At 42.6% G+C, this 22,568-nt stretch overlaps 2 protein-coding genes across 14 annotated transcripts in view; both read right to left on the bottom strand.

The window, feature by feature from the left end:
* The window catches only part of bmpr1ba (bone morphogenetic protein receptor, type IBa), a 75,129-nt gene extending 70,996 nt beyond the window's left edge, over positions 1 to 4,133 (bottom strand). The window contains exon 1 of one of the 4 annotated variants that reach the window (XM_030416080.1): positions 3,970 to 4,133. The gene's annotated coding sequence lies outside the window, so the exon portion shown is untranslated. Of the gene's footprint in view, positions 1 to 3,716; positions 3,902 to 3,969 lie in introns of those variants that run through there. The other 3 variants (XM_030416083.1, XM_030416082.1, XM_030416081.1) reach the window with 3 other exon arrangements.
* Positions 4,134 to 5,280: 1,147 nt separating this feature from the next.
* pdlim5a (PDZ and LIM domain 5a) overlaps positions 5,281 to 22,568 on the bottom strand; it is a 76,628-nt gene continuing 59,340 nt past the window's right edge. For 7 of the 10 annotated variants that reach the window (XM_030417690.1, XM_030417688.1, XM_030417691.1 and 4 more), the window contains 10 exons: positions 22,437 to 22,505; positions 22,163 to 22,282; positions 21,813 to 21,971; positions 17,825 to 17,902; positions 14,636 to 14,718; positions 12,104 to 12,305; positions 10,369 to 10,549; positions 7,933 to 8,053; positions 7,702 to 7,817; positions 5,281 to 6,981 (listed from right to left, as the gene is read on the bottom strand). In XM_030417690.1, the coding sequence (XP_030273550.1) occupies positions 6,892 to 6,981; positions 7,702 to 7,817; positions 7,933 to 8,053; positions 10,369 to 10,549; positions 12,104 to 12,305; positions 14,636 to 14,718; positions 17,825 to 17,902; positions 21,813 to 21,971; positions 22,163 to 22,282; positions 22,437 to 22,505 (1,219 nt within the window). In that variant the 3' untranslated portion in view covers positions 5,281 to 6,891. The remainder of the gene's footprint in view (positions 6,982 to 7,701; positions 7,818 to 7,932; positions 8,054 to 10,368; positions 10,550 to 12,103; positions 12,306 to 14,635; positions 14,719 to 17,824; positions 17,903 to 21,812; positions 21,972 to 22,162; positions 22,283 to 22,436; positions 22,506 to 22,568) is intronic. The other 3 variants (XM_030417697.1, XM_030417698.1, XM_030417694.1) reach the window with 2 other exon arrangements.

Below are 22,568 nucleotides of genomic sequence, written 5' to 3'. Positions count from 1 at the left end.
GATAAATACTGGAACGTTTCTATAAATCACATTGACACTGTAATTAAGAAAGAGAGTTAGATCTATGAGGAGAGCGCCTCGGGCTCAAGGCTCTTATCTCTTTTTGATTGTTATCAACTCCATCTCCAAGTTGAGGAAATTGGATATTAGAGAAGCACAACACTGGCAAAACTGTCCTCAGGTTCACATGAACAATTGGTTTTTGACCCTCTTTATGATCTTTGCCACCGACGTCTCTCTTAAAATGTGTCTCTGAGTTGCAGAAATAATGTGGCGGCTATAATCGGATTCAGCGCTTAAGGCATTTACATTTTTCTAAAGGAGGGTTCAGCCTTATAAGTGGAAAAGCATGAGGCAGCGGGATCTGGCACGCAGCCATCGCCGTATCAGATGGAAGGAAGGTGAAGAACATGGCACATCTCTTTAAAAATCCTCAGAACTTATAACTTCACTGGTCTTTGAGCCCACTGAAAAAACAGCCATCGATTATTGTATTATTACTTTCAAGCCCCTTTTGATGCATCAAATTAAGAAACGACAACTTAATATTTAAAAAAACTACATTAAATAAGACTGCAGGGTCCATTTAGAGATACATCTACAGACTGTGCAGAAGGGTGGGTTCATTGCAGTTCAGAATTTAACCAAAAAAATAAAAATCAAAAGGGGCACAAAAACATCAGAGAGTATCTTGTTAATTGAAATGAACAAACTGATATTATTACATTTTGCGAATTTGGTTTGTGTTGGACTTTGTTGGGCCAGTTGTTGATGTCATTATGTTGTGTTATTTAGTTAAGTTAAGTTTACTTTGTGTGTTCTAATGTTGCCTTCGCTCATTTTGCATCAAACATAGATCATGTCAGTGGTTAAAACGTTTCTCTAGTGGAAAAAAATCAACATACCGAACGTATTAATCCTCATTAAACGATCGCTGATTGGTTAGCATTGCATACAATTAGCACTCCTAGTCGGTTAAAGTGATTATTTTAATAGCGTACAGATGAAATTACAGGTTGACATCATTTGTACGGAAACGTCACGTCTTCCTAATCAAACATTCGTCTGTTACTAATATCACTGCATTCACGTTGAATGCTGATACGTGACCTTGAAAACTATTTTTAATAAATATTATTGTTAACTTCTATGCTGTCAATGTGTCAATGTTCTAAATGGACATTACAGCAACATTTAGAACAGGATTTGGTTATTGAGCCAGTTACCTTTTTCAAAAGGCTGTTACATGGAGGTTTTTAGGGTAAAGTTGTGTTTAATTTCAACAGTTTTCTGCACCCATTCTTCTAATGATGTTTGTTGACTAGTGTATGTTATATTACATTTGATTGTCAGGGAAATTATTCATTAGGAACATCCCTAAAATGTTTTACCTTCCGACTTCGAGCCTACTCTGAATAAATCAGTCAGACTTTAAACGACACGCGATATGGACTGAATATTGTTCACAGGGCCAATGTGAATGTTTAGGTGCCTCTCACTATATTCTCTGTCTTTTCCTCTTTGTGTTCCTCTCATCTTTTTTGTCAAGACGGACAGAAACTGGGTTTGTTTGGGGTTTTTGGGGCAAATCCGCTATTCTTAGCATGCAGATTGTGCTCCAGTAATGTGATCTGAGGTTCAGTATCAGACACCTTGTCTCACATCACGAGGTGTCTGAAACTATTAACTGTCTAAACTGCGCTCTCTCTCTTCCTCTCTCTCACACACACACACACACACACACACACTCAGGGAAATGGGGAAAGAAAGCGAGGGAAGTTTTCTGTTTACAGCTGCGACGTACGTAAAACTCAATTACACAGCCAATTGAGAATGTTGCTCAGATTTGCGTGATGTGTTCCTGACCTAAATAAGATTCCCAGTCAAGCCTCAACAACTGCACACACTCACTCGGTTGACAAACAAGGAAAACAGTACACACACACACACAAACCCACACAGACACACACACACACACACACACACATCTGGACCTCTGCTTCTCTCATTTAAATTTGCTGACTGTTTTCCTGCACAGGTCCCCGGCGTTTGCTGCCCCCGGACCCCTCCGATGAGGTGAGGTAAGATTTTGGAGCCACAGTATTATTATGCCATCTGGATATACATTTACACATGTGTGCTCATGCGCACACATACAGATATACTCTTGTCATAACCCACACTGACAAACACCTGGACCTGGTTACTGGACTCAGAGGGGAAGTTGAATACCGTGTGCATGCCTGTGTGTGTGTGTGTGTGTGTGTGTGTGTGTGTGTGTGTGTGTGTGTAAGGGGGGGGTGTATGGGGAATACTGGTCTGTAGGTTATTCATCGCTGGAGGCTGTGTTGAGGTTCATTTTAATTTTTTTTTTCTCCCTGGCTTTCTGAGCCCTTGAAGACGGGGGCTCACTTCACCGAGTCTCAAAAATTAAAAGGTAGGTCACTGCTACTTCAGTGTGTGGACCCTTCCTCCCACATACGTAGAATCCAGACAGACAGGGTTTTAAAACGCGGGTATTACTTCGGCCAATAAAAGGACTTCAGGAGGAGTCTGTGATAATATTTTTACAACAATTCATTTAAAACACATTTGAAGACCAGAACTTTGGGACCTACAATAAGTTTTCCCTTACACATGTGGATCTAAACTGAATGTGGTAGGAATTAAAGTAGCCAAATGACATCATGTACGGAGGTTTGTAATGTGTTAAAGCTTATATATATAATGTCAAACATCCAGCTGTTAATCACTTTATGACCTTCAGTGCTCAAACTCATCAGAGCTTCCTCAAAGTAAACACCAAATCAAATCTTACGTAGAGTAATCTTCGCTCACTTGGGCAACATTTCCCAAATGCAGTAACAGGATTAAGTTTAATGCTTTTTAAATGAAATTATATTTACACAGCTCTGGGCTAATGACTGATTATCCTAAATAAAGTGGATGTATTTCAGTAGACGGTCTGTGTAGGGAACTTTCTTTGATTGTTCAGACAAAGCGATGTGGACAGAGACTGATAGAAACAGTCCGACATGTTGAGCTGGACTCTTCTTCTACGGAAACGATGAAGGTGCAGAAACACCTGAAGGCAAAGATGATGTAAACATGCTGATTCAGTTATAGGCAGTGGCTGTAAAAGTAGGCTACTGAGACACACAAGGAACAACACCACAAAAAAAAAAAAAAGAGAACACCAGCAAAACCAGGGATCCAAACTAATATTCCACACTGGTTGTAATGGTGAGCCCAACTTTTAAAGTAGGTGCGCCACTAATAATTTCTAAACGCATCATGTAAACAATTTTAAATGGAGAAAAAAGGTGCGAATACATGTTTTTCTTCATTTAAATCACAAGCAACAAGATAATGCAACAATCCGAATTGTCCAAAGAGGATAAAGCTACCTTCAAAGTGCTCCCAAAGAAAATGTGTAGTCGCACTTGACAGATTTTAAGTTAAAGAAGTTAAAGCAGTGTGAAAATTGGACTACTCATGATGCAAAAATGGGATTTTAATGGTGTTGTGGAAGATGACACTGTATTTATTAGTGTCATGTGCACAGAAGACAGAGGAAGATGACGGATAGATAAATAGATTTATATATTTAAGTCATTTGTTTTCGGGTGTAAAATGAAAGTAGGCTACGTGTAGAGGTAGAGAGGGAAGAAGTAGCCTGGGAAACAATGTTTGTATTCGTACTGTAGGCTACTTACAAACTGTCGCCTCCTGACGTACAATGCAGCAGTTTAAGTATTCAGTTCGCTTCCATCATTTTGTGACGTACTTTTCTTTCTTACGTTAGCCTCGCGCTTCGGTCTCGCGCAGTGAACAAGTCGACCGCACGTGCGGCGCGCTGTCAACACCTTACAAACAGACACACAGAGACACACCAGCCCGTCAGACCTCCCAGGTAACACCGCGGCGATGGAGAGCGTCACGCCAGGTGAACTCTTCAGGTGTACTCACCTTGTGACGCCGTCTCGTCTCGATGGAGAGGAAAAAAAGTTGTTGCACTCGGTGTCGTTACTCCGCGTACGGATGAGGGTCTGTTTCCAAACCGGAGCTGAAGCCTTTCTCCTCCTCCTCCTCCTCCCTCTCTCTCTCTCTCTCTCTCTCTCTCACTCACTCACTCACTCACTCACTCTCTCTCTCTCTCTCTCTCACACACACACACACACTGGTCTCACACACATTAGGACCTCTCCTCTCCTCCTAAAATCCACTCAGGCCTATGAGAGGTGATTAATGCCACAGAGCGAGGTTGGACATAAGCAGGAGAGAAGTGACTGAGTGAAGTCCACCAGCCACTCTTCCACTGGCTGTCCAGTGAATAATAACCATAAATTCACTAGTAATCTGGAAGTGGAACAATCTAAAGGAGAAGGGAATGTTGGTGAAAAGTGGATGAACCCAAGTAACATCGTGTAAGTGGTGAATCGTGTCTGTCCTCGGCTTCACAGGATGCCTCCTTTCTATTCCCAATCATGACACCATCACCTGTTACCAATGTACCTGTTTACCTGTGGGAGGGGAAAACAGGTGATTGTTTAGCTCAAAAAATCCCCTGAAGTTGATGAGGTAAACATTAAATCTATTGTCTTTTGTTGTTTTTTATTAGGTTTTGATGCTGACATATGGAGGAAGGAGGGGAGTTTGAACTGTAAAGTGGACAGGAAGTTAGCTAAATTGCTAACAACATCTTCAGATGGTTTCATAAGATCGATCTCTTCTTTCCTGCTATATTTCCAAATCCGAACAAATCCCATTTATGTGTGTGGGGTTTGATGTTGGTGTGTGGTGGGCGGATCTGTGGGAGCATTTGGTTTGCTAATTTGTCCGTGGTTAAAACATTTGAATAACAATAAATTTTATTTTTCATTTACAGTGCATCAGTTTGCTTTTCTTTGTGTTAGATAGTTTGTTATTGCAAGAAAACCAGAGCGATGTGGACGTGTCGAGCGTTGGAAAAAGAAAGATGTTTGACCCGGATCGCCTCTGTATGGTTCTCACACACTCTTATTCCCTTGACGTCACTCGCGTCCTCGTTCCACCAACAGCGTGCTTGCCTCTCTCACCTTTCTGTCTCTGTCCGTCTGTCTGCGTCTCCTTTGACCTCTCTCAGCGTGCTGGAGCCATGCGTTGAAAATCTGCATTTCACACCGCTTATGTCAGGCCCGTCTGCTGCCGTGTGGTTTCTCAAGCAATAATACAGGAAGTTTAGTGTGGCGAGATACTGTTACACTGACGGCGAACACGAAGAAACACAGGACTTTTCTCTTGGGTGTTTAAAAAGCACGTCATTTATTAGACAACTCATGAACGGAAATGGTTTCAAATGTAGTTTGTAGGTGAGAATTAAGCATTTTTTTTAACCATGTTTGTTTACAGATGTACACCACACTCACCACCTTTTGTCCTATACTGTAAAAACCCAGCTGTCTTTCATGACAATTACATAAAATGAATAGTAGTTTTGTCATTTGTTTTTGTACAAATTAAATCAAATATCACCAACTCAGTAGGTTTGGATGGTTTATGGAGTGAGAAAATAAAAACACAGAAGAAACTAAACCCCTCATTTGTTCCCTGCACTGATCCCTGAAAAGCAAAAAACCCAGTTTTACCCCAAAAGTTAAATACTGTTGTCAGATAAGACATTCTCTTCCCTCTATAAACACAATGAAATATACAGTTAGCTACACAGGAAGTGTTCATGTTTGACCTTATTTACCTGCTTGACAAAAGCTTGTGACTTTTGGGAAACATATGGAGGATCGAACCAACCAGAATTTAATGCAATCAATACAATACAAATTAAAAACAAACACAATGCTCAGTACATAAAAATATGAATATGAGTCATAAAACTGTTTGGCACACAAGACATATTTCTGTCAATGCTATGCGCTTTTCGAGAGAAATACATGAATATACATAATAATGGCTTCATATGTAGTTAAACATTTATTTATTCATTTATTTCATATGCATATCTATTTATTTATGTTGTATTTATGGCCAATTCTTTCCTCCATAAAAATCCCAAGTGCCCACATTCATATAACTATATGTGACCTTTTGTTTTTGAAACAAGTAACATGTTTGCCGATGCTGCACAGAAAAATCAAAAAAGCATAGAATTCATTTAAAACATACAGAAAAAGTTCAAACAGTTCTAAGAAACATATCAGAGGCGACAGATCTGAGCATCACGGCAGACGTCCAGCTCACCTGTATTAAAACAACTAGAGTGACAAAACATTTTGATGGAGATTTACTTCAGGAACACAACGACCAAATACAACAAAACAGTTTGGCACAGGATGGATAAAACTCTCTCGAACTTGTTTTAAAAGCTGCTGATCAGATTGTTAGATGGAATAACAGATACAGAAACACGAAACCCTGCTTTGAATCCTCCCCTCCCTGTGATCATGGGCATGAATGTATAATGTCGCGTGATTTACGCTGACGAACAGTGTTAATTAAATGTGATGGAGAAACTCAAGATTAAACTCTGGATGAAGAAATAAAGGACAAGGATCAAACAATCCTATTGCAGCATTTGGCAGAAAAATTGTTCTAATTTTGGACGGACGAGCAAATGAGATGGGACTTTTTTCTGGCAAAAATATGTCAAAACTAAAAAAGGTAATCAGTTATTAGTTTGCAGCTTATAGTAGAAACAATATGACAAAAGTAGATAATGTTTTACTAGACGTCTGGTTCCCTGGACATGGTAGTGTTACCTTAACCCCGACCTGCCGCCACTACGCTTGCACCAGTATTGCTTGAGTTTTGTAACTGCTATGAAGAGACGTCCCCCCCCCCTCCACCGACCCAGAGACAATGTATGGCTATAAAAGTTGTGAGGGAAGTCCAAAAGATTTAAATCTTCAGTGTGTGAGCGTGTTTCTTGCAGAGAGGTTTGTCTTTCTTGGAGAAGAAGGTCTGGCCTTCCAGCGTGGTGCAGCACACCTGAGGAGCAACGGCAAACACACAAACACACAACAAAGAACGGTTACTTAAGTTCAATTCTCCAGGACTCTTTAAAACTCATAAATATCATAATTTAAAGCTACATTGTGTAAACAAAAATGGCATGTTGTGCAGTTTGGCGCCCCCCACAGTTTCTGAGTGGAACACCACTGACATAAACACAAATCCATGGTCTGTGTGTGCGTAAGTAACGCTGTGATTCTGCCCTCTCACTGGAGTTACACAGTGCAGAAACAGTGATGGGGGGCTGAGACAGAGATGCCATTCACCTAATTACAACACACTTAACCATTAAAGTGTTAATTTGAATGGTTATTACACTGGTAAAGGTGAAAGACACCTATTCAAAGAGTACTTGAGTAAAAGTATCTGATATTAAATTTACTTGAGTATCAAATAACTTAAAATGACTTAGATATCAAAAGCACAAGTAAAAGTAAAATATATATTTACATGTATCTAGATACTGTATATTATGGGGTAGCCATTACCCACTTGGGCAATAATCACATCGAATATTCTGCATTTCACTGATCAGTGTTTTTTGTGTTTCTGTCTGCGTATTTGTTTTAATTACCTGATTGCCTGTTTTATCTGAAAGCAGATTTTTGCCCTCACAGTTAAAAGAAATGCCGGTCAGACGGACAGAAGCGTCCTCCATTGATCACACTGTGAACACACAGCGAGGCCTTCACTTACCGCACAGACAAAGCAGGTGTCATGCCAGGTGTACCCGAGGGCCTCGAGGAACTTGTCACCGGCCTCGACAGGGAACTCGCAGCCGTGGCAGCCCGTCCCAAACAAATTGTAGAAGTCTTGAACACGGACAGAACAACATGACGTATGTTAAAAAAACAAACACATTTTGAGCATCTTGAGACATCACTCATCAGCCCTGTCAGCATGATGACCGTGTTCATCATCACTCACCTCGTTCACAGTACGGCTCTCCGTCCTCCAGGTGGAAGGTGTTGTTCCTGATTGGCTGCTGACAGGAAGCGCAGAGAAAGCAGTAGACATGCCACGTCTGTTTGAGGGCGTTTATCACCTCCTGTAGGGGCAGAGGCAAATAATGTGGTTAGCTGGAGGCATCACACATAAATCATAATCAGGAGCACTGGTGTGTGTGTGTGTGTGTGTGTGTGTGTGTGTGTGTGTGTGTGTGTGTGTGTGTGTGTGTGTGTGGTGACAGTAACTGAACTGTTAATGAAGGGACTTTTACTTATTGGGGCGTTACTTTAAACACAGCTTTTCATGAAATTCAAACACAAATCACTTCTATCAATCCGTGTTTTATCAGAACGGATAAACGTGTCAGAAATCCACAGCCTCTCCTCCAGTCCGTCCTTTTTCTCACGTCACATTTGAATACAAACTTTTTTTTCTCTCTTTCTCTCTCTCTCTCTCTCTCTCCTGTGGGGCCACATGACACGGCTTAAAATAGACAACCCGCTTTCTTTCCCACCCTGAACACTGTGAGAACGAGACAGGACAAGGGGAATCAATGGAAAGTTGGTGGGCCGGGGTGAAAACGCGGGATCAGAGGAGAGGGAGTGAGAAAACAGGTTAATAAGAAGCCGTAAGCTGGTTGAAGATGTGTGAGAAATAGAGGGTTGAAAGGGATTGAGGCTAAAGAGGTTAGAACACGTGAGGGATGAATGTCAGAGCTGTTATGAGAGCAGCGATCTCAGCTTCCTGACCGCTGGGTTCACGCTACACCTGCAGCCTCAAGGCCGCTAAGCCTAATTCTCCTAACACCCCAACATGTACTGCATTCCTGAGTTTCAGTGGTGGTCACTATAGAAAATCCTACATTGGCCCTCTTTTGCATTTGATTGTGCATGTCTGGGATTGTAGCTGCAGTGTGGCTGAGACGCGGGGGCATTTCAGATTATGCTCCTTTATTATTTTTCTCTACAACGGAAAAGAGTTTCTCTTCGCGAACAAAGTAAACAATTAAAATCCAGATTATAGCGCATTAGCGCAAGTATGGAGGGAGGCCAGGAAAAGAGTTTCCCCCTGTTATTTATCCACATTTGGCAGCTTCTAGAACAATCTTATCCTTAATGCTGTGCTGTAGAAGTGATGTATATTTAGAGATAATTTTCAGGTTAAGGGAGTCAACGAATGACAAGAAGGGAGGTACAGAGGGAAGACTGAGGAGAAACAGATCACATATGCACATATACATCAGTGACAAGTTTAAAGGTTGGGTCAACCTCTGCTTTAAATGGTAAGTTCACCCAAAAATAAAAGTTCTGTCACAGATAGAGAGTTTCTGCAGCACTCTCCTGAACAACTGGAAGTATTCGCGGACTTGTTTTTATTTTAGAGCCCCAACAAACGTGAAATGGCTCCGCACATCTCATCCAGAATAATCCAAGTCTCCAGAAGCCCCGAGATCCCAGACTGATTTGAAAGATGTTATTTTAAACCCCTCGACGTGCAGTCGAGCCTGCACACCCACTTCAAAGGGGGATGTGTGCTAATGCTCTGAATTTAGCAGCTACAGTGGAGATTCAGGCTCAAAAAACAGGCGTTAATAATATATTTTCAAATTGAGGGGCCGCCGGAGACTTTGATCAAACCAGAAGAAGCGGTGTGGAGCCTTTTTTTTATTGTTGTTGTTTTACATTTTAACACCGACTCCTTTTACTCTACTGCAGAATTTAAATTTTTAACTCTCATTCACAAGTAGGATGTTTTTACAGCCTTTAAAAGCCGCTTATCTATAGCTTTAATATCTGAAGTATGATATCTCACATATGTTAACTGCTGCACGTCATTTATGTATCCAGCTGCCTTCTTCAAAGTCCTCACACCAAAGTACAGAGGGTTGATCTTGTTGCTGGTAGCCAGTCTTTGACAAACTATATGCTATACGCAATGTGGCAAATTGTTAACTCTTTCCTGAGGAAAAAGATTAAAGTGACATATGAACCTAACAAACATAAAAACCATAAAACGAGAGCCGGAGACTGGTGTGTGTCACAGGTTTGCAGTGAATCCCACAGAGGAGGACGCTTATCGCTTTCTCCTCCAAACAACCACAGCCACACTCAGTGTCAAGGCCAGACGTACAGTAAAGTTACGATACTGACTTCAAATCAAACGGCTGACACGGGGGCGTTCACATCGCAGAAAAATGCTCTGAAGTTGTTCAGACTGAACCGCTGAATTCAGTCCATTCTTTTGAATAACCGCCACAAAACAGTGCAGTGCAGCCAGACAACAGAGATAAGACAGTCAACTCCCCAAAGTGTTCACCTCTGCGCGCACGCACACACACACACACACACACACACACACACACACACACACACACACACACATCGTACTGATCCGTTTCACCTCACACCAACTCACCCCCAGTATCTTGTCCTGGCAGCGGCTGCAGGTCGGAGCGAAGAACTCCTCGTAGCAGTGTTCACAGTAGACGGATCCCTGCTCTTCCACAAAGCCGGTATCTGCGAGGGACGCTCGGCAGTGGGCGCAGTTAAATTCCTCCTTGTGCCAAGATTTCCCCATAGCTACCAGAAATGGCCCCCTTAAAAGAATAAATAAAAAGACAAAGGATAAGCGGAAATCAACTCGTGATTTTACCCGAAGTTACAAGATGCCTCTGACACTGAAGGGAACATTTTCTACTGTATACTATGTCTGAAATAGTAAAAAATTCCCTCTTCAGTCCAAATCGTTAACGGTTACCATGACATAAACTTCTCAGATTTGTAACATTTAAAGGTTTGTTTTGTGCTCAAAGGTTACAAACAAACATAATTAATGGTTTCAGCATTCAGATCACAATGATCAGCGTGTCCCCGCAGGTTGGACTGCGACCGCCGTCCTCTGCCTCCACTCAGGCAGCACCTCGCCTCCCTACACTTTGATGATTAGCTAAAGTGGGAAAACAACAGGGACTAATTTACTCCACACAGTAGCTGTTCTTATCTGATCTTATTCTGAGATTGACTCAGGCCTGGCAGCCATTAGCGTGCGAGCTACCCTATCCTTGGTGTTATGTTATGTAAGGTGACACAAGTTGGGCGATAACGCTCGAGACGGGGCAGCCAGCTACTGGACGAGTCGAGAGGTGGACAGGAGGGAGGAAGAGGAAGAGGAAGAGGAGTCCATCGTGAGGTGCTGATGTGAGCTGGACTCGCACAAGAGGGAAACTTTTGGTAACACGTCATTAATTGACTTCGATTTATTGGACTGCTGAGCATAAGTTCGACTGAAACTAGTCAGACGATAAGATGGCGTGATGACAGAAACCAGTTTGAAGTGTCCAGGAAATGTTTTAAAGGAACTAGGAGCCATCTACTTATCATGACATTTATAGAACTGTATAATGACGTGTTTAAAGTGCAACATGTATCTGTTCACAGTTAAAGTTCAGTGAAACCCTCCCAACATAATTTAGAGTCTCCACTAAGCTTCCTGGAGTCGAGCAGCCTCTGTTTACACATCATATTCTCTTTTCCAAATCATGACGTACATCCCTCAAATGGGAAACCTAAAAACAAACTGACCCGACAGGATAATCAGGTGTCGGTACCAGTCGATCATGTGTGTGTGTAGATGTGTGTGTGTGTGTGTGTGCAATGTCACTCAACAGTCTGATCCACGGCAGGTGCAACTTAATTCTCCTTCCCCTTATCTACATTACAATCAGATCTTTGTAGCTCTACAGTTTCATACACAGATTATTTACTCAAGATGGCTTCAAGTCAATTATTTTAAGTGCCTTACTGGGACGCTGAATAATTGAGATGTGGGCATATTTTCCTTTCCTGTGTTAATTTGCCAAATGGCTGTCTGCAAAGTCCAAGAGATTAACTTGTTTTTTGATGATCGCTGTGCGAGCCGGTATACAGGCATGATGCAGCTGAACTAAACACTGTGTGTGTCCACTGTTTTCTTCTACAGTTCTAACTATAGCTGGTCATGAATGCATCCTTTCTTCATGACGAGAGAGACCAGAGAGTCATCATTCATAATATCTCCATTCTGCAGATTGCTACAAAATGGTTAATTGTGTCAAATAGCATGCAGAGATTCTTCAGTCAATGTTAAATTAATAAAAGTATTTGGCCCTCACCTGATGACCATGTTACAGTGGGCACACATGGGCGTACGCATCCCAGCAGGGATGTGTTCTGCCATCTGGACCAGGGTGTCCTCATCTTTAGGGTGGGGCTGAGGTAAAGGTCGGGCCGGGACAGGACCCCTCGGGATGCTGGCACTTCCGTTACCCTTCATACCGAAGGATGGGGTGATCAAACCTGTCGGCGGACGGTGAACTGCAGGAGATGGAGGAGGGACACAAGGCTTTAAATGTAGATGGCAAAAGGAAACAAAAAGGTAAGCCCTAGTGGAAACACAAAGGCAGTGTGTGCATGTGTGTGTCTGTGTTTTCCTCCCAGGTGTGTAAGTTATTTGACCTCTGCCCTTTCAGTCTATACACCCAGCAGGTGTCGCGGCGGTGCGCGCAGCTGGCTGACTGCTGCTGTCACAACCGTGGATTCACCGCATCAATCTTCACAGAATCTTTTTCGCTCCACCTTCGACACATTCCTGTGGCATATGTGCATGCATACACATGACCAACACACACACACACACACACACACGCGCGCGCGCGCGCACACACGCAGACCACGGAGCCATTCCTTCAGCTAAAACCCAAACACCTGGCTAAACACGTAGCTTGGCCTTTGATCTGCAAACAGTGGATGGATATATGTTTTTGTATGTGGGTGCATGGTGAGGCGAGGGGCTACTTTTGGAGCCTACCTTCACCCTTACATGACATGTTTGGATGTGCCTGTCGGGGCCGGGCAGAGACGGGATTTGTATTCAATGTCAGGGCTACTAGGGTGTTCATTCAAACACTTAAAACTAAAAGTTAAATCTGCAATAACTGATATTTTAGGGAGATTTCTGGCAAAACTTCATCTAATTCAAAGGTGCAGGGACATGGGCTCTACCTACTGAGCTCCTTGGGCGACCATAACAGAGAGCCGAAGTCACGCTCCTCCCAAGTTGACGGCCATTAGTGTTGGTGATGTAATGTCGGCGAGATAATGTAGTTCACTGAGTGGTTTAACACAAAAATAGATCACGTTGGATCATACAATTATTCGCTATCCGTTTAAAATCAAAGACTTGAGACTTGATCGTGCTGGTGAAACAATTTATACTTTTGAAGCTGCTTCAGGAACGAGCCGGGCAGGAAAGTGAAGGAAACAGAGAGCACTAGTGTGTGTGTGTTTTCAAATTGTAGCAGCATGCCAATTTGTTTTACAACTAGCACTCGCAACAAGGCAGCGGCTGAAGACCTGGCTCCTTCACTGCAGCTTAGGATTCAAAATGGGTCAGCGGCTAACTGCTGCTCGGGCGCTCTACGGCTGGTAGTATATTTTCATGAGCCCGGGTCTCCGGGTAGGTGACTACATTTACGATTTTTTTGTTGAGTGGCAGTTACATCAGGAAGAGGACTGAAGGACAGGAGAGGACAGACTGGATGGAGAGAGAGTTAAAGCTGTGCTAGATTAATACTCAGATGTATGTGATAGACTAATGCCCAGAAAGTTTTTAGTCTCTGTGGAGCAATTGCAGATGGTGTACATGCATTATACTGCAGCTCTGTGTCTTGCCCTTAAAGCTTTATCCCTAACTCCCGACAGGTCCCTTTAGTAAATATTATCTTTCTCAGAGAGCAGGACTGCTGCACGTGTGACTGCGCGGGGGCCTTTCTCGCCTGCTTAACGGGCTTCCGCGGAGAAAAAAAGACGAAGAAAAAGCAAAAAGAAAGTCTGCAATGACCTATTTCACAACATGTCACGCTTCAACCATGGAAAATAAGCCTCTTTCCCCCCCCCTCGCTAACTGGCTGCAACAACATGAAAACCAACAGCAGTAAATCAGTTTTTACATTAAGCCAGGATTTGAAACCAAACATTTTTTTTTTTTTACGGGAATAAAAATAACACTTTTCAACCAGACCAGTTGGTGGTTAAATGCCATATGTCCAACCACATACAGTTAAAAGGAGATTAAGTTCGATTTCCTCTACGAGAGTTTATTTGAAGGAATCTATTCAGAGACTCTGTTCTCACCGTGACTTATGCTACGAAAACACTGCAGGCACCTTAGTCTGATTATAGTCCGCTGGTTAATTTGGTGAAAAAATACCGTAACATGCCCACAGTGAGAGCCGAGCACACACACACACACACACACCGGCACACAGATATCCTGTTGTTGGATTTGGCAGCTGACTGAGGCAGTAATGTACTACTCCGCAGATCTCATGCAGCAATTTGGCTCCATGAACAAAAAATGTATTTTAGTCACTGAAACCCCCGTATTATGTATTGTATATACAGCATACTGTATTCCTTAATGTGTCTTCACAAAGGCAGAAATATTATTGCAGTCTGTTAATGGAAGAGCTGCCAATTGTGGCTCGGTCCCAGGGTCCATAAATCACATTTTAAACAGGGTGGAAAAATTACAGCCGTCAGGATGAAGTGCTCGTCGTGAACGTGAGGTGAAAAAAAACAGAGTGAATGAAAACCCAGTGAGGATAAAGATGCTATCACACGTGCAGGACAGCCGCGGTGCTTACCCTTGTTCGCAGCAGGTGCTTTGATCATGGTCTTGATGACTGCAGTCTCGTGGCTGTTGAGTTCTGGCTCCTCGCCCTCGTCACTGCGTGGAGGGACGAAACGTAAATCAATTAGTATGTTTGTTTATTTCTCACCACAAACAATTCTCTACGCACACGAGACGTTAAAGGGACTCGATTTATGTCGCTTTAAATTCAAGCACAGTCACTTTTTGCATCATGTTCATCGGGAGCGGCGGATCACAGAGCAGCAGAATGTGGCTGATTCTGTCTGAGTCTGTGCCAGCTGTATTTGAGGGCTTACTGTGTTAAATTCAACCTTAGATTTCAATACTTACAAAAAAAATTAGGTATTAACAAACTCAGATATATATATTTTTTCCATAACTGAATAAATAAGGTGTTTTCAGAGGAATATAAAGTCCCAAGAACATTGTTTCAAGCTAGAAATGTGGCGAGGTTGGTCATATATTATTTACGTGTACATATGTATATATATATGTATATATATATATATATATATATATATATATATATATATATATATATATATATATATATATATATATATATATAAATATATACATTAACAAAGTTAAACAGTATGAAATGTTGTTGTCCTTTAAGGTCAGTTTCTTCATTCAGTCATGAAAACAAAGAGTATCAATGAAGATCTTTCTCTTCTGATCAAAATGTCTTCCCCAAAACTACGTAGTGCACCTTTAAACCCCACTAGACACACACACACACACAAAAAAAAAGAACGACAGGAAAAAAGTACTCGCGGGGTCTAATTTGTCAACTTCCTGTCACAGTGAGACAGATTCCAGACCACCTACCTGCTGACAGAGCAGAGACAAATACGGTACCAACCAAAACACGGCGCGCGGCACCAGCCAGAACCGTACAGTGCTCGGCTTCATGGTGCACTTCCTACTTGTGACTACAGCGTGCTCGGGAACACCGACCCACGAGCCAGTTTCACAGCGGAACAGAGTCCAGGCCACCGGTCCGATGATGGATAGGAGAGGAGTAGGTTTGCACAGCGCTAATAATATGGCACGCCCGTTCAGAACCGATGCCAGAATATTAATTCAAATGACTGGACAGAGAGTAAGTGACTCATGGTGTGATGAACAAAAGTAGCCCGTTCCAGATGTACTGAAGGCAGACGCCGGACCAGCATGACTAATGATGGAGGGGAGACAACGATCTCATGATGTAGAATAGAGTTTGACCACAGCAGCTACATACTGTGTAAACACTGCTGACACCTCCTCTTGTATTTCAAACGTCTCCTCTCAAAGCACGAGCGTTTGGTTTGGATCCTTCGCTGAGGAGGAGACAAACCGAACGGGCCCCCATGGATCACTTTCATGGTCCCTGAGAAATAAAACTGAATTTCACATCTGGGTCAAAGGCTGACTAATTTTAAGAGACTCCGCAGTAAAAATGTAATGGACGATCACATCAAACGATGCCAGAACACTAATTCAAATGACGAAATAGAGAAAATGACCTCTCAGGAGCGGGGGGGGGGGTGTTTCTCAGCTCTCTAAAGAAAATAGATAAATTGAGCCGAGCGCAGCGCTGTGAGACTGTAGGTGTTCAGTTTATGTTTGGCGAGCAGCGCTGTGGCACATTTTGTCCCCAAAGAAACGTAAACAGACTGTATCTGTGGCATTTTTCTTCCTGACACATTCCCTCTCGGGCCACAATGTTCCCTTGCAGGACAAAACAGGAGCAAAGTACTCCCTCCTGACGCAAAATGCTCTCGACTTGTTGTGTTTAAAGAATGCGGAGACGGGCTCTGAAAGTCGTTTTCATCCGTTTCAATCATTTTCTGTCTTGCAGGAAGATGCCAGAGCTCGTCCGGCTATCGCGGCGCGTGGGAGCAGAAATGACTCGGCTCTTCATCACATTCGGCCACGGGGCCTCGGGATAGGCTGATGCAAAAATGAATAACCTCTCTCTGAGTAACATCCAGCCTATGAGCGTGTTTGTTTAAGTATGTGCGTGTTCGTCAGTGCCAGCTGAGGAGCTTGGGTGGGCCAACGATCCCCCCCCAGATGTATTACACTCATCGTGCACAGTCAGAGCCGGTGCCAGCAGTTGGATCGCCGCCGTCTTCCCCCCTCGTGCCCGACCGTTAGGGGACTCGTGGGAGACCAAGTGTTGTGGCAACTGCAGCCATAGTTACATCGAGCTGTGCCGCTATGTTTTGTGTGAGTGAGAAGGGAGACAGAGTCAGAGACCATGAGAGGTGAAATGACAAGCACGAGTAGAGAGGAAGATAGAGGAAGAATGTCACACATGTGTGTGTGTGCTGGCTTCGCCTCAGTGGACGCTCTGTGTGTCGCCGCTGCACACACTTCATTTCATCATCCATAACATCAGATGGTCCCTACAGAGCAGGGGGTCCACATGGTTTACCACCAAGGTCTACACTGTAAAAACAGGGGCGCCCAAACTTTTCTCCCCTCGAGGGCCAAAACGGAAACTTACTGCTGGGCTGCGGGCGAAAAGCAAATATATGGAGGAACGTTTACGCCAGTTAAAGAAGTAATCAATGAAAACTGAAAATTTAACCCTGATGAAAAAAAAAGGTTTCCATAGGAAGTCATAATTATTAGTATCATCTCATAAATGAGACTTTTATCTAAATCTGAATATTAATTATCTCATAATCATGACTTTATTTCTCATAATTAAATTTTCAATCTCACAACTTCGGCTTTATCTCACGATTTCAACTTTTTGTCTCATAATAATGGCATGGGCATATTTCATATTTACAGATTTTTTTTTTCTTAGTTTTTTTTAGTTTAGTTCAGTTTTCATCTTTTTTTTTCCAACTTTCTTGGCTGAAATGGGCTTCCATACAAAATACCTTTTGTATTATTAAAATGCAAAATGCCACTAAGCTCCTTTAGATAATTAGCGATCTCTCATGTTTAAAAAGCATTTTAACTAAAAAATAAAATTGCAAATGCAAATTGAAACTTTGATTTAAAAAATAAAAATAACTCAAAACATCTGAAAATACAAAAATACAACCTTGTCGCAGGCCAACTTTGGGTAGCTCTGATATCTTTCTGAATGATTTCTTTACAATGTAGCATTGGATTGTGGGATATATTGTCAAAACTTACAACTCACAGGGAAGAAGAGAGGACACATTAAGTTTACCTAAAGACATAGACAGCATTGACGGGGGAGGAGAAGAGAGGGTCTCCCTCCTCTGTGGCAGACTGGTGCCAAGACACCCTTCACAGAAAATATCACAGAAATAAGGAGTGAGCAACAAATACATGAACATAAAGTGACAGAGATGGTTGATTGGACGGCTAATGGCATCCACACTCCTGTCACATTTACATGAAACATTTAATAGCTGTTAGAAAACGCTGTAAGTGAACGGATTGGACAACGGATCAGTGGTTATAAACAGCATCTGGTTAATATAAACACTGTTAAACAATAATCACACAAGCTGCAGCACAATGACAGCGACTGTGATGAATGCACCCAGTGGACTGTTGCGTTAGCATTGATTCTGGCTAATTAGACTTTGGCTAATACAGTCCTAATCTAAGTACTCTCTGTAGGAAAGAGACGTTCAGACTGCGCGGTATCTCCCGTCATTCTCATTATCTGCTTATCATTCTGTGCCCCATGTGTCTGACGGGAGGAGCCGGTGGATACACATCACGCTCATTTCTTACATCTACAGGCAGAGACACAACTGTAGACAGTCATTCAGCCTCGATTACATGTTTATCAACCCAAAGCACCTCCAGTAGTGTTTTTATTCTACTTTCATTTGCTCAAATTCTGCGAACAAATATTCCAAAATCTGATTCTTATAATCAATCAGGTGGGATTTACTACAAAGTCACTGCTGCCTCCTCAGCTCTCTGTGTCAGTCCTTTGATTTGACTCTCTCTCATTCGGCACGCTGTGTAAATAAAAACAGAATGCAATCCTTTTAAAAACAACTGGGTTTATACTTTTCTACCAGTGGCTTTCAAACTGGGAACTCAGGACCAACAGAGGACCTTGAGTGTGTTGTGGTGGGTCCACAGTCAGAGAAGGAACAGAACATTTTTACTTTGATTAAATTTTTTTGCAAGTTGAACAATATTATAGTGATTTATAGTGATCCAATGTTTTTTTTAAATCTTTCTCCATCTTATGTGCATCTGTTGTGGGGGTCCTTGGCATGAAAACATTTGGGAAACCCTGCTTTACGCAATCACGTGCTAATGAAAGGCAGATCCTGATGGTATCACCTGTTACTGAGCCTGATTACCTGCGGGACCTTTTCACACAGGTGTTCTTTAAACATTCCACAACTTTCCCTGTTTTTTTATTTAATTTTTTTGCACTTTTTTCAAATGTGTTGCTTTTCAAGTTCAGATTAAGCATATATTTACCAGAAAAACAATGAAGTTGATGAGGTAAAACATTACATATATTGTCCTTGTACTGTTTTGAAATATCAAAAACGATAAGCAAATTATCACATTTCATTTTACTGACATTTTACACAGCTTTTTTGGAATTTTAGGGGAAGCCATTAGATCCTATTTATCATTCTGCTCTTTGGTAGTTGGTACCTATAGCACTCATCATTGTACCTTTGTATGATAAAGTAGGTTTTCTTCTATGTCTGTGAGATGTGACAGACGTTTGTATTTGTTTATCTGAGGCCCTCATTAGGAGGTTGCTGCTGTATTTGTCTGCTTTGCTTCACTGGTCCTCAGATTCTTCTCAAACACTCGATTCAGCGTCTGTTTGTACCTGTTTTAATTAAATCTGTCGATACCCTATTCTCTGAAGAGTGTTCTTTCATTTTCTTGAGCTGTTTATCAGAAGTCCTACAACACAGATGCATCTCCCGTAGAGTTCAATACAGCTGTCACCACAGTCTGGCCCCACAGCAAGATTTAGTGACATAAAGACCCTTAGTTCGTTTTTAGGTTGCTTGTCTTTAATCAGGATACGACCCCGCCACATTTATCTTCAGACCTCTTGGTGCCTCTTGACCAGCAGGTTGGCGAACTGCTGCCAGTGAGTAATAATAAAGGCTGGAAGGTTACTAAATTAAGAGAGTAAATGAGCGAGCTTTCAGGCTGATTAACAAAATGAAACTCACAGTGCTCTCTCCACTAAAACAGGATCAAGAGCAATCGTCTGGCATTAGCATATCGAGCAGGACGGTCGCGTAAAGAGCAGGAAAAGACCTCGTCCTCGTCACGCCATTATGCCATCGCCATGTGAGATTAAAGGCTGTAGCGCCATCTTTCTAGATTATCCGGCCGAACATTCGTCCACATTAGCGTTGGTAATTGTCTAACAACAGGTGACAAGTAGAGCAGGAAATAAGATGCTCCCCAGCCCTTCATTTATTAGAGCCAATTACAGCACAGCTCGTTAATATTCTCCACCAATCAGGCCAATTACAGGGGAACGTAACCGTATTCTGCAGGACTGTGATTGGTTGATTAATGGGCGTTTTGATTCAATAGAAGCCGGTTGGAGTGCTGACCATCTGGACACACCGGGCCACGTATGAACCTTGTTAACCGGAGGGATAATTAAAGAGGGACAAGAGGAAGGAGGGAGAGAGGAGCACGTTGATTTACTCTTTATCCGTCTTTGTTCCGTCTTTTTTACATTTATACTTTTCCCTCGTATGTCTCACTGTCCTGCCTCGCTCTGCATCTCTGTTGTTGTCCCTGTGTTTGTCTTATCCGAAGTCTATTTTCAACCCCGCATGCCGCCTAATTACGAGACTCCTTGCTTGCTGGTGTTAAGCGATAATGAGGAAGAAAAAAAAGGGTACATTTCTGTCCCCCGACTGCGTACATATGTAAAGTAACCCCTTGTGTACTGTCGCTCCGACGAGAACTCGCATTTTTGCATCTCATGAATGTGCTGCTTTTTGTTTGAACGTTGAACAAATGGTCCATTAACATAGCTAACTGCTGTCCAGCAGCTCTCTGCAACACACAACAGATGGTCTCTCATTCGGCACTGTGATATTCTCTGGATCAACTTCAGTCCAAGTACACTATACCATGCATGCACGTGCATCCACACACACACACACACAAACACAGTGACAAAGATATCCATCCATAGAGACACCCACTCAAACCCTCCCTCACACATGCACACACTTTTCATACTTCACGGTTTAAATGCGTGCACTTGTGTCCACCAGCCAACGACTGATCTGTGTGAGGCGCTGCCAAGTTGTTTCACAGTAACCACAGAATGTCATAGCTGGTATGAGTCGTCTCCACGGAGACATATGGACCGTATCTTGGCACGGTCCGACTTCACACAACTTTTTTCACTGCCTTTAAATGGCATGCTCAGTGCACTCGAGGCCTGTTTACACCACGCGTTAAAAATATAACAACACTTTCGTTCCTTCAGCCTTGTCGGTTTGCTACTGTAGACTGCTCGTGCTGTTCAAGCCATTGGTTTATGAGCAGCATGCGTCACATGACATGCGCAGTGAATCACTCCATATATTATTTGTGTAGTAGTTGATTATATTATTCTCACTCTTTCCAAGACTCAGACCTGGACAAAACAATATATATATAAATGTTTTTAAAAAGTGTATATCATTGTGTTTTATAGTTCTTATGCACGTAAAAGATCCTGAAAGCCAAACAGTTAAGTCTGCACCAACAGAAGCTCCAATCTCCCACAGAAAACACTGCTCCTGAAACGCCTCGTCAGCATTCTCACCTTTAATCTTCACACACATCATCAAGTCCATATTTGCATAATTTATACCTGGTTGGCATGAATTGGGCTGACAGCTAATTTGGCAGAGCCTGTTTTAGTGCAGCTGCTCTTAATTTGTGAGCGGCGTTTAGTTGGCTCTGGTGTGTGTGAGCTGACCAATCAGAGGAGACTGGAGGGCCTTAAAGAGACAGAAGCTAAAACAGATACAGAATAAAGCGCTGCAGGACTGGAAATCATGACTGAACTGATGTGTTTTTGAGCATTCAAGCATGTAAACCTATTTTAGTAGTAAAAGTAAGTAAAATTATGTAGCTGACAATGAGTATAAAACATCTCCTTTAACTTAAAACAATGATTCTCAAGCAGTTGTTCATTAACCATTAGCTTTGTCCAGGTCTGCCCTGTCTACCTCTTGTTCTTGGGCAGATGCAGCTCACTGACGCTACGACGCTTCTTCTTCTTCTTCCTCAAGCGCAGTGGCGGGGCCTGAGTGATTGGAGTGATGAGCAGGGCGTCCAGTAAGGACTGAGACATTGCCTTCTCAGGGGGACTGCTCTGATAAGTTGCTCTGACAAGGCGACGACATAACGAGGAAGAGGGGAGGCAGAGGAGGGAGGGAGAGTCATGACGGAGCCAAGATGTCAAAAGCAATTGATGGCAAAATGGAAAGGTTTCAGGAGTAGTCAATTAAAAGCCGAAAGGCAGAGGTTGTTGGCAGAGAACACAGACAACACAACACAACACTTGCACTCTTTTTACCTCGCCTGCACTGGACTGCGTGTGTTTTGTGTGGACTGTTTTGGGGCACTGGGAGTAAGAGGAGGAGGGCGAGGGGCTGCTCTTGGCAGGAAGTCCAGAGGACTTGACAGCAGCTCCCTCCTGTTTACCCAAACACACAATACACAGCAGCAGCACACCATATAGACAGACAATAGAAGACAGAGAATACAGGAGAATCAAACTGATGAGCAAAGTGATATTAAACAGAAAAAGTTCTATTCAGGGCTGAGTGAAACCCCTTGCAACACCATACCTGACTGGTTTGGTAGAAAGAGCTCGATGATGTGTTGACAAATGAGACGGATGAACATTGACTTGGAAACTGCGAGTACACAAATAGGACACGCAGACAGTACAGACGTCACAGATTGGTCACATACTCGAG

This window comes from Sparus aurata, chromosome 5 (genome assembly GCF_900880675.1).
Source record: "Sparus aurata chromosome 5, fSpaAur1.1, whole genome shotgun sequence".
NCBI classification, from domain to species: Eukaryota; Metazoa; Chordata; class Actinopteri; order Spariformes; family Sparidae; genus Sparus; species Sparus aurata.
This window is presented reverse-complemented; position numbering and strand designations above follow the sequence as displayed.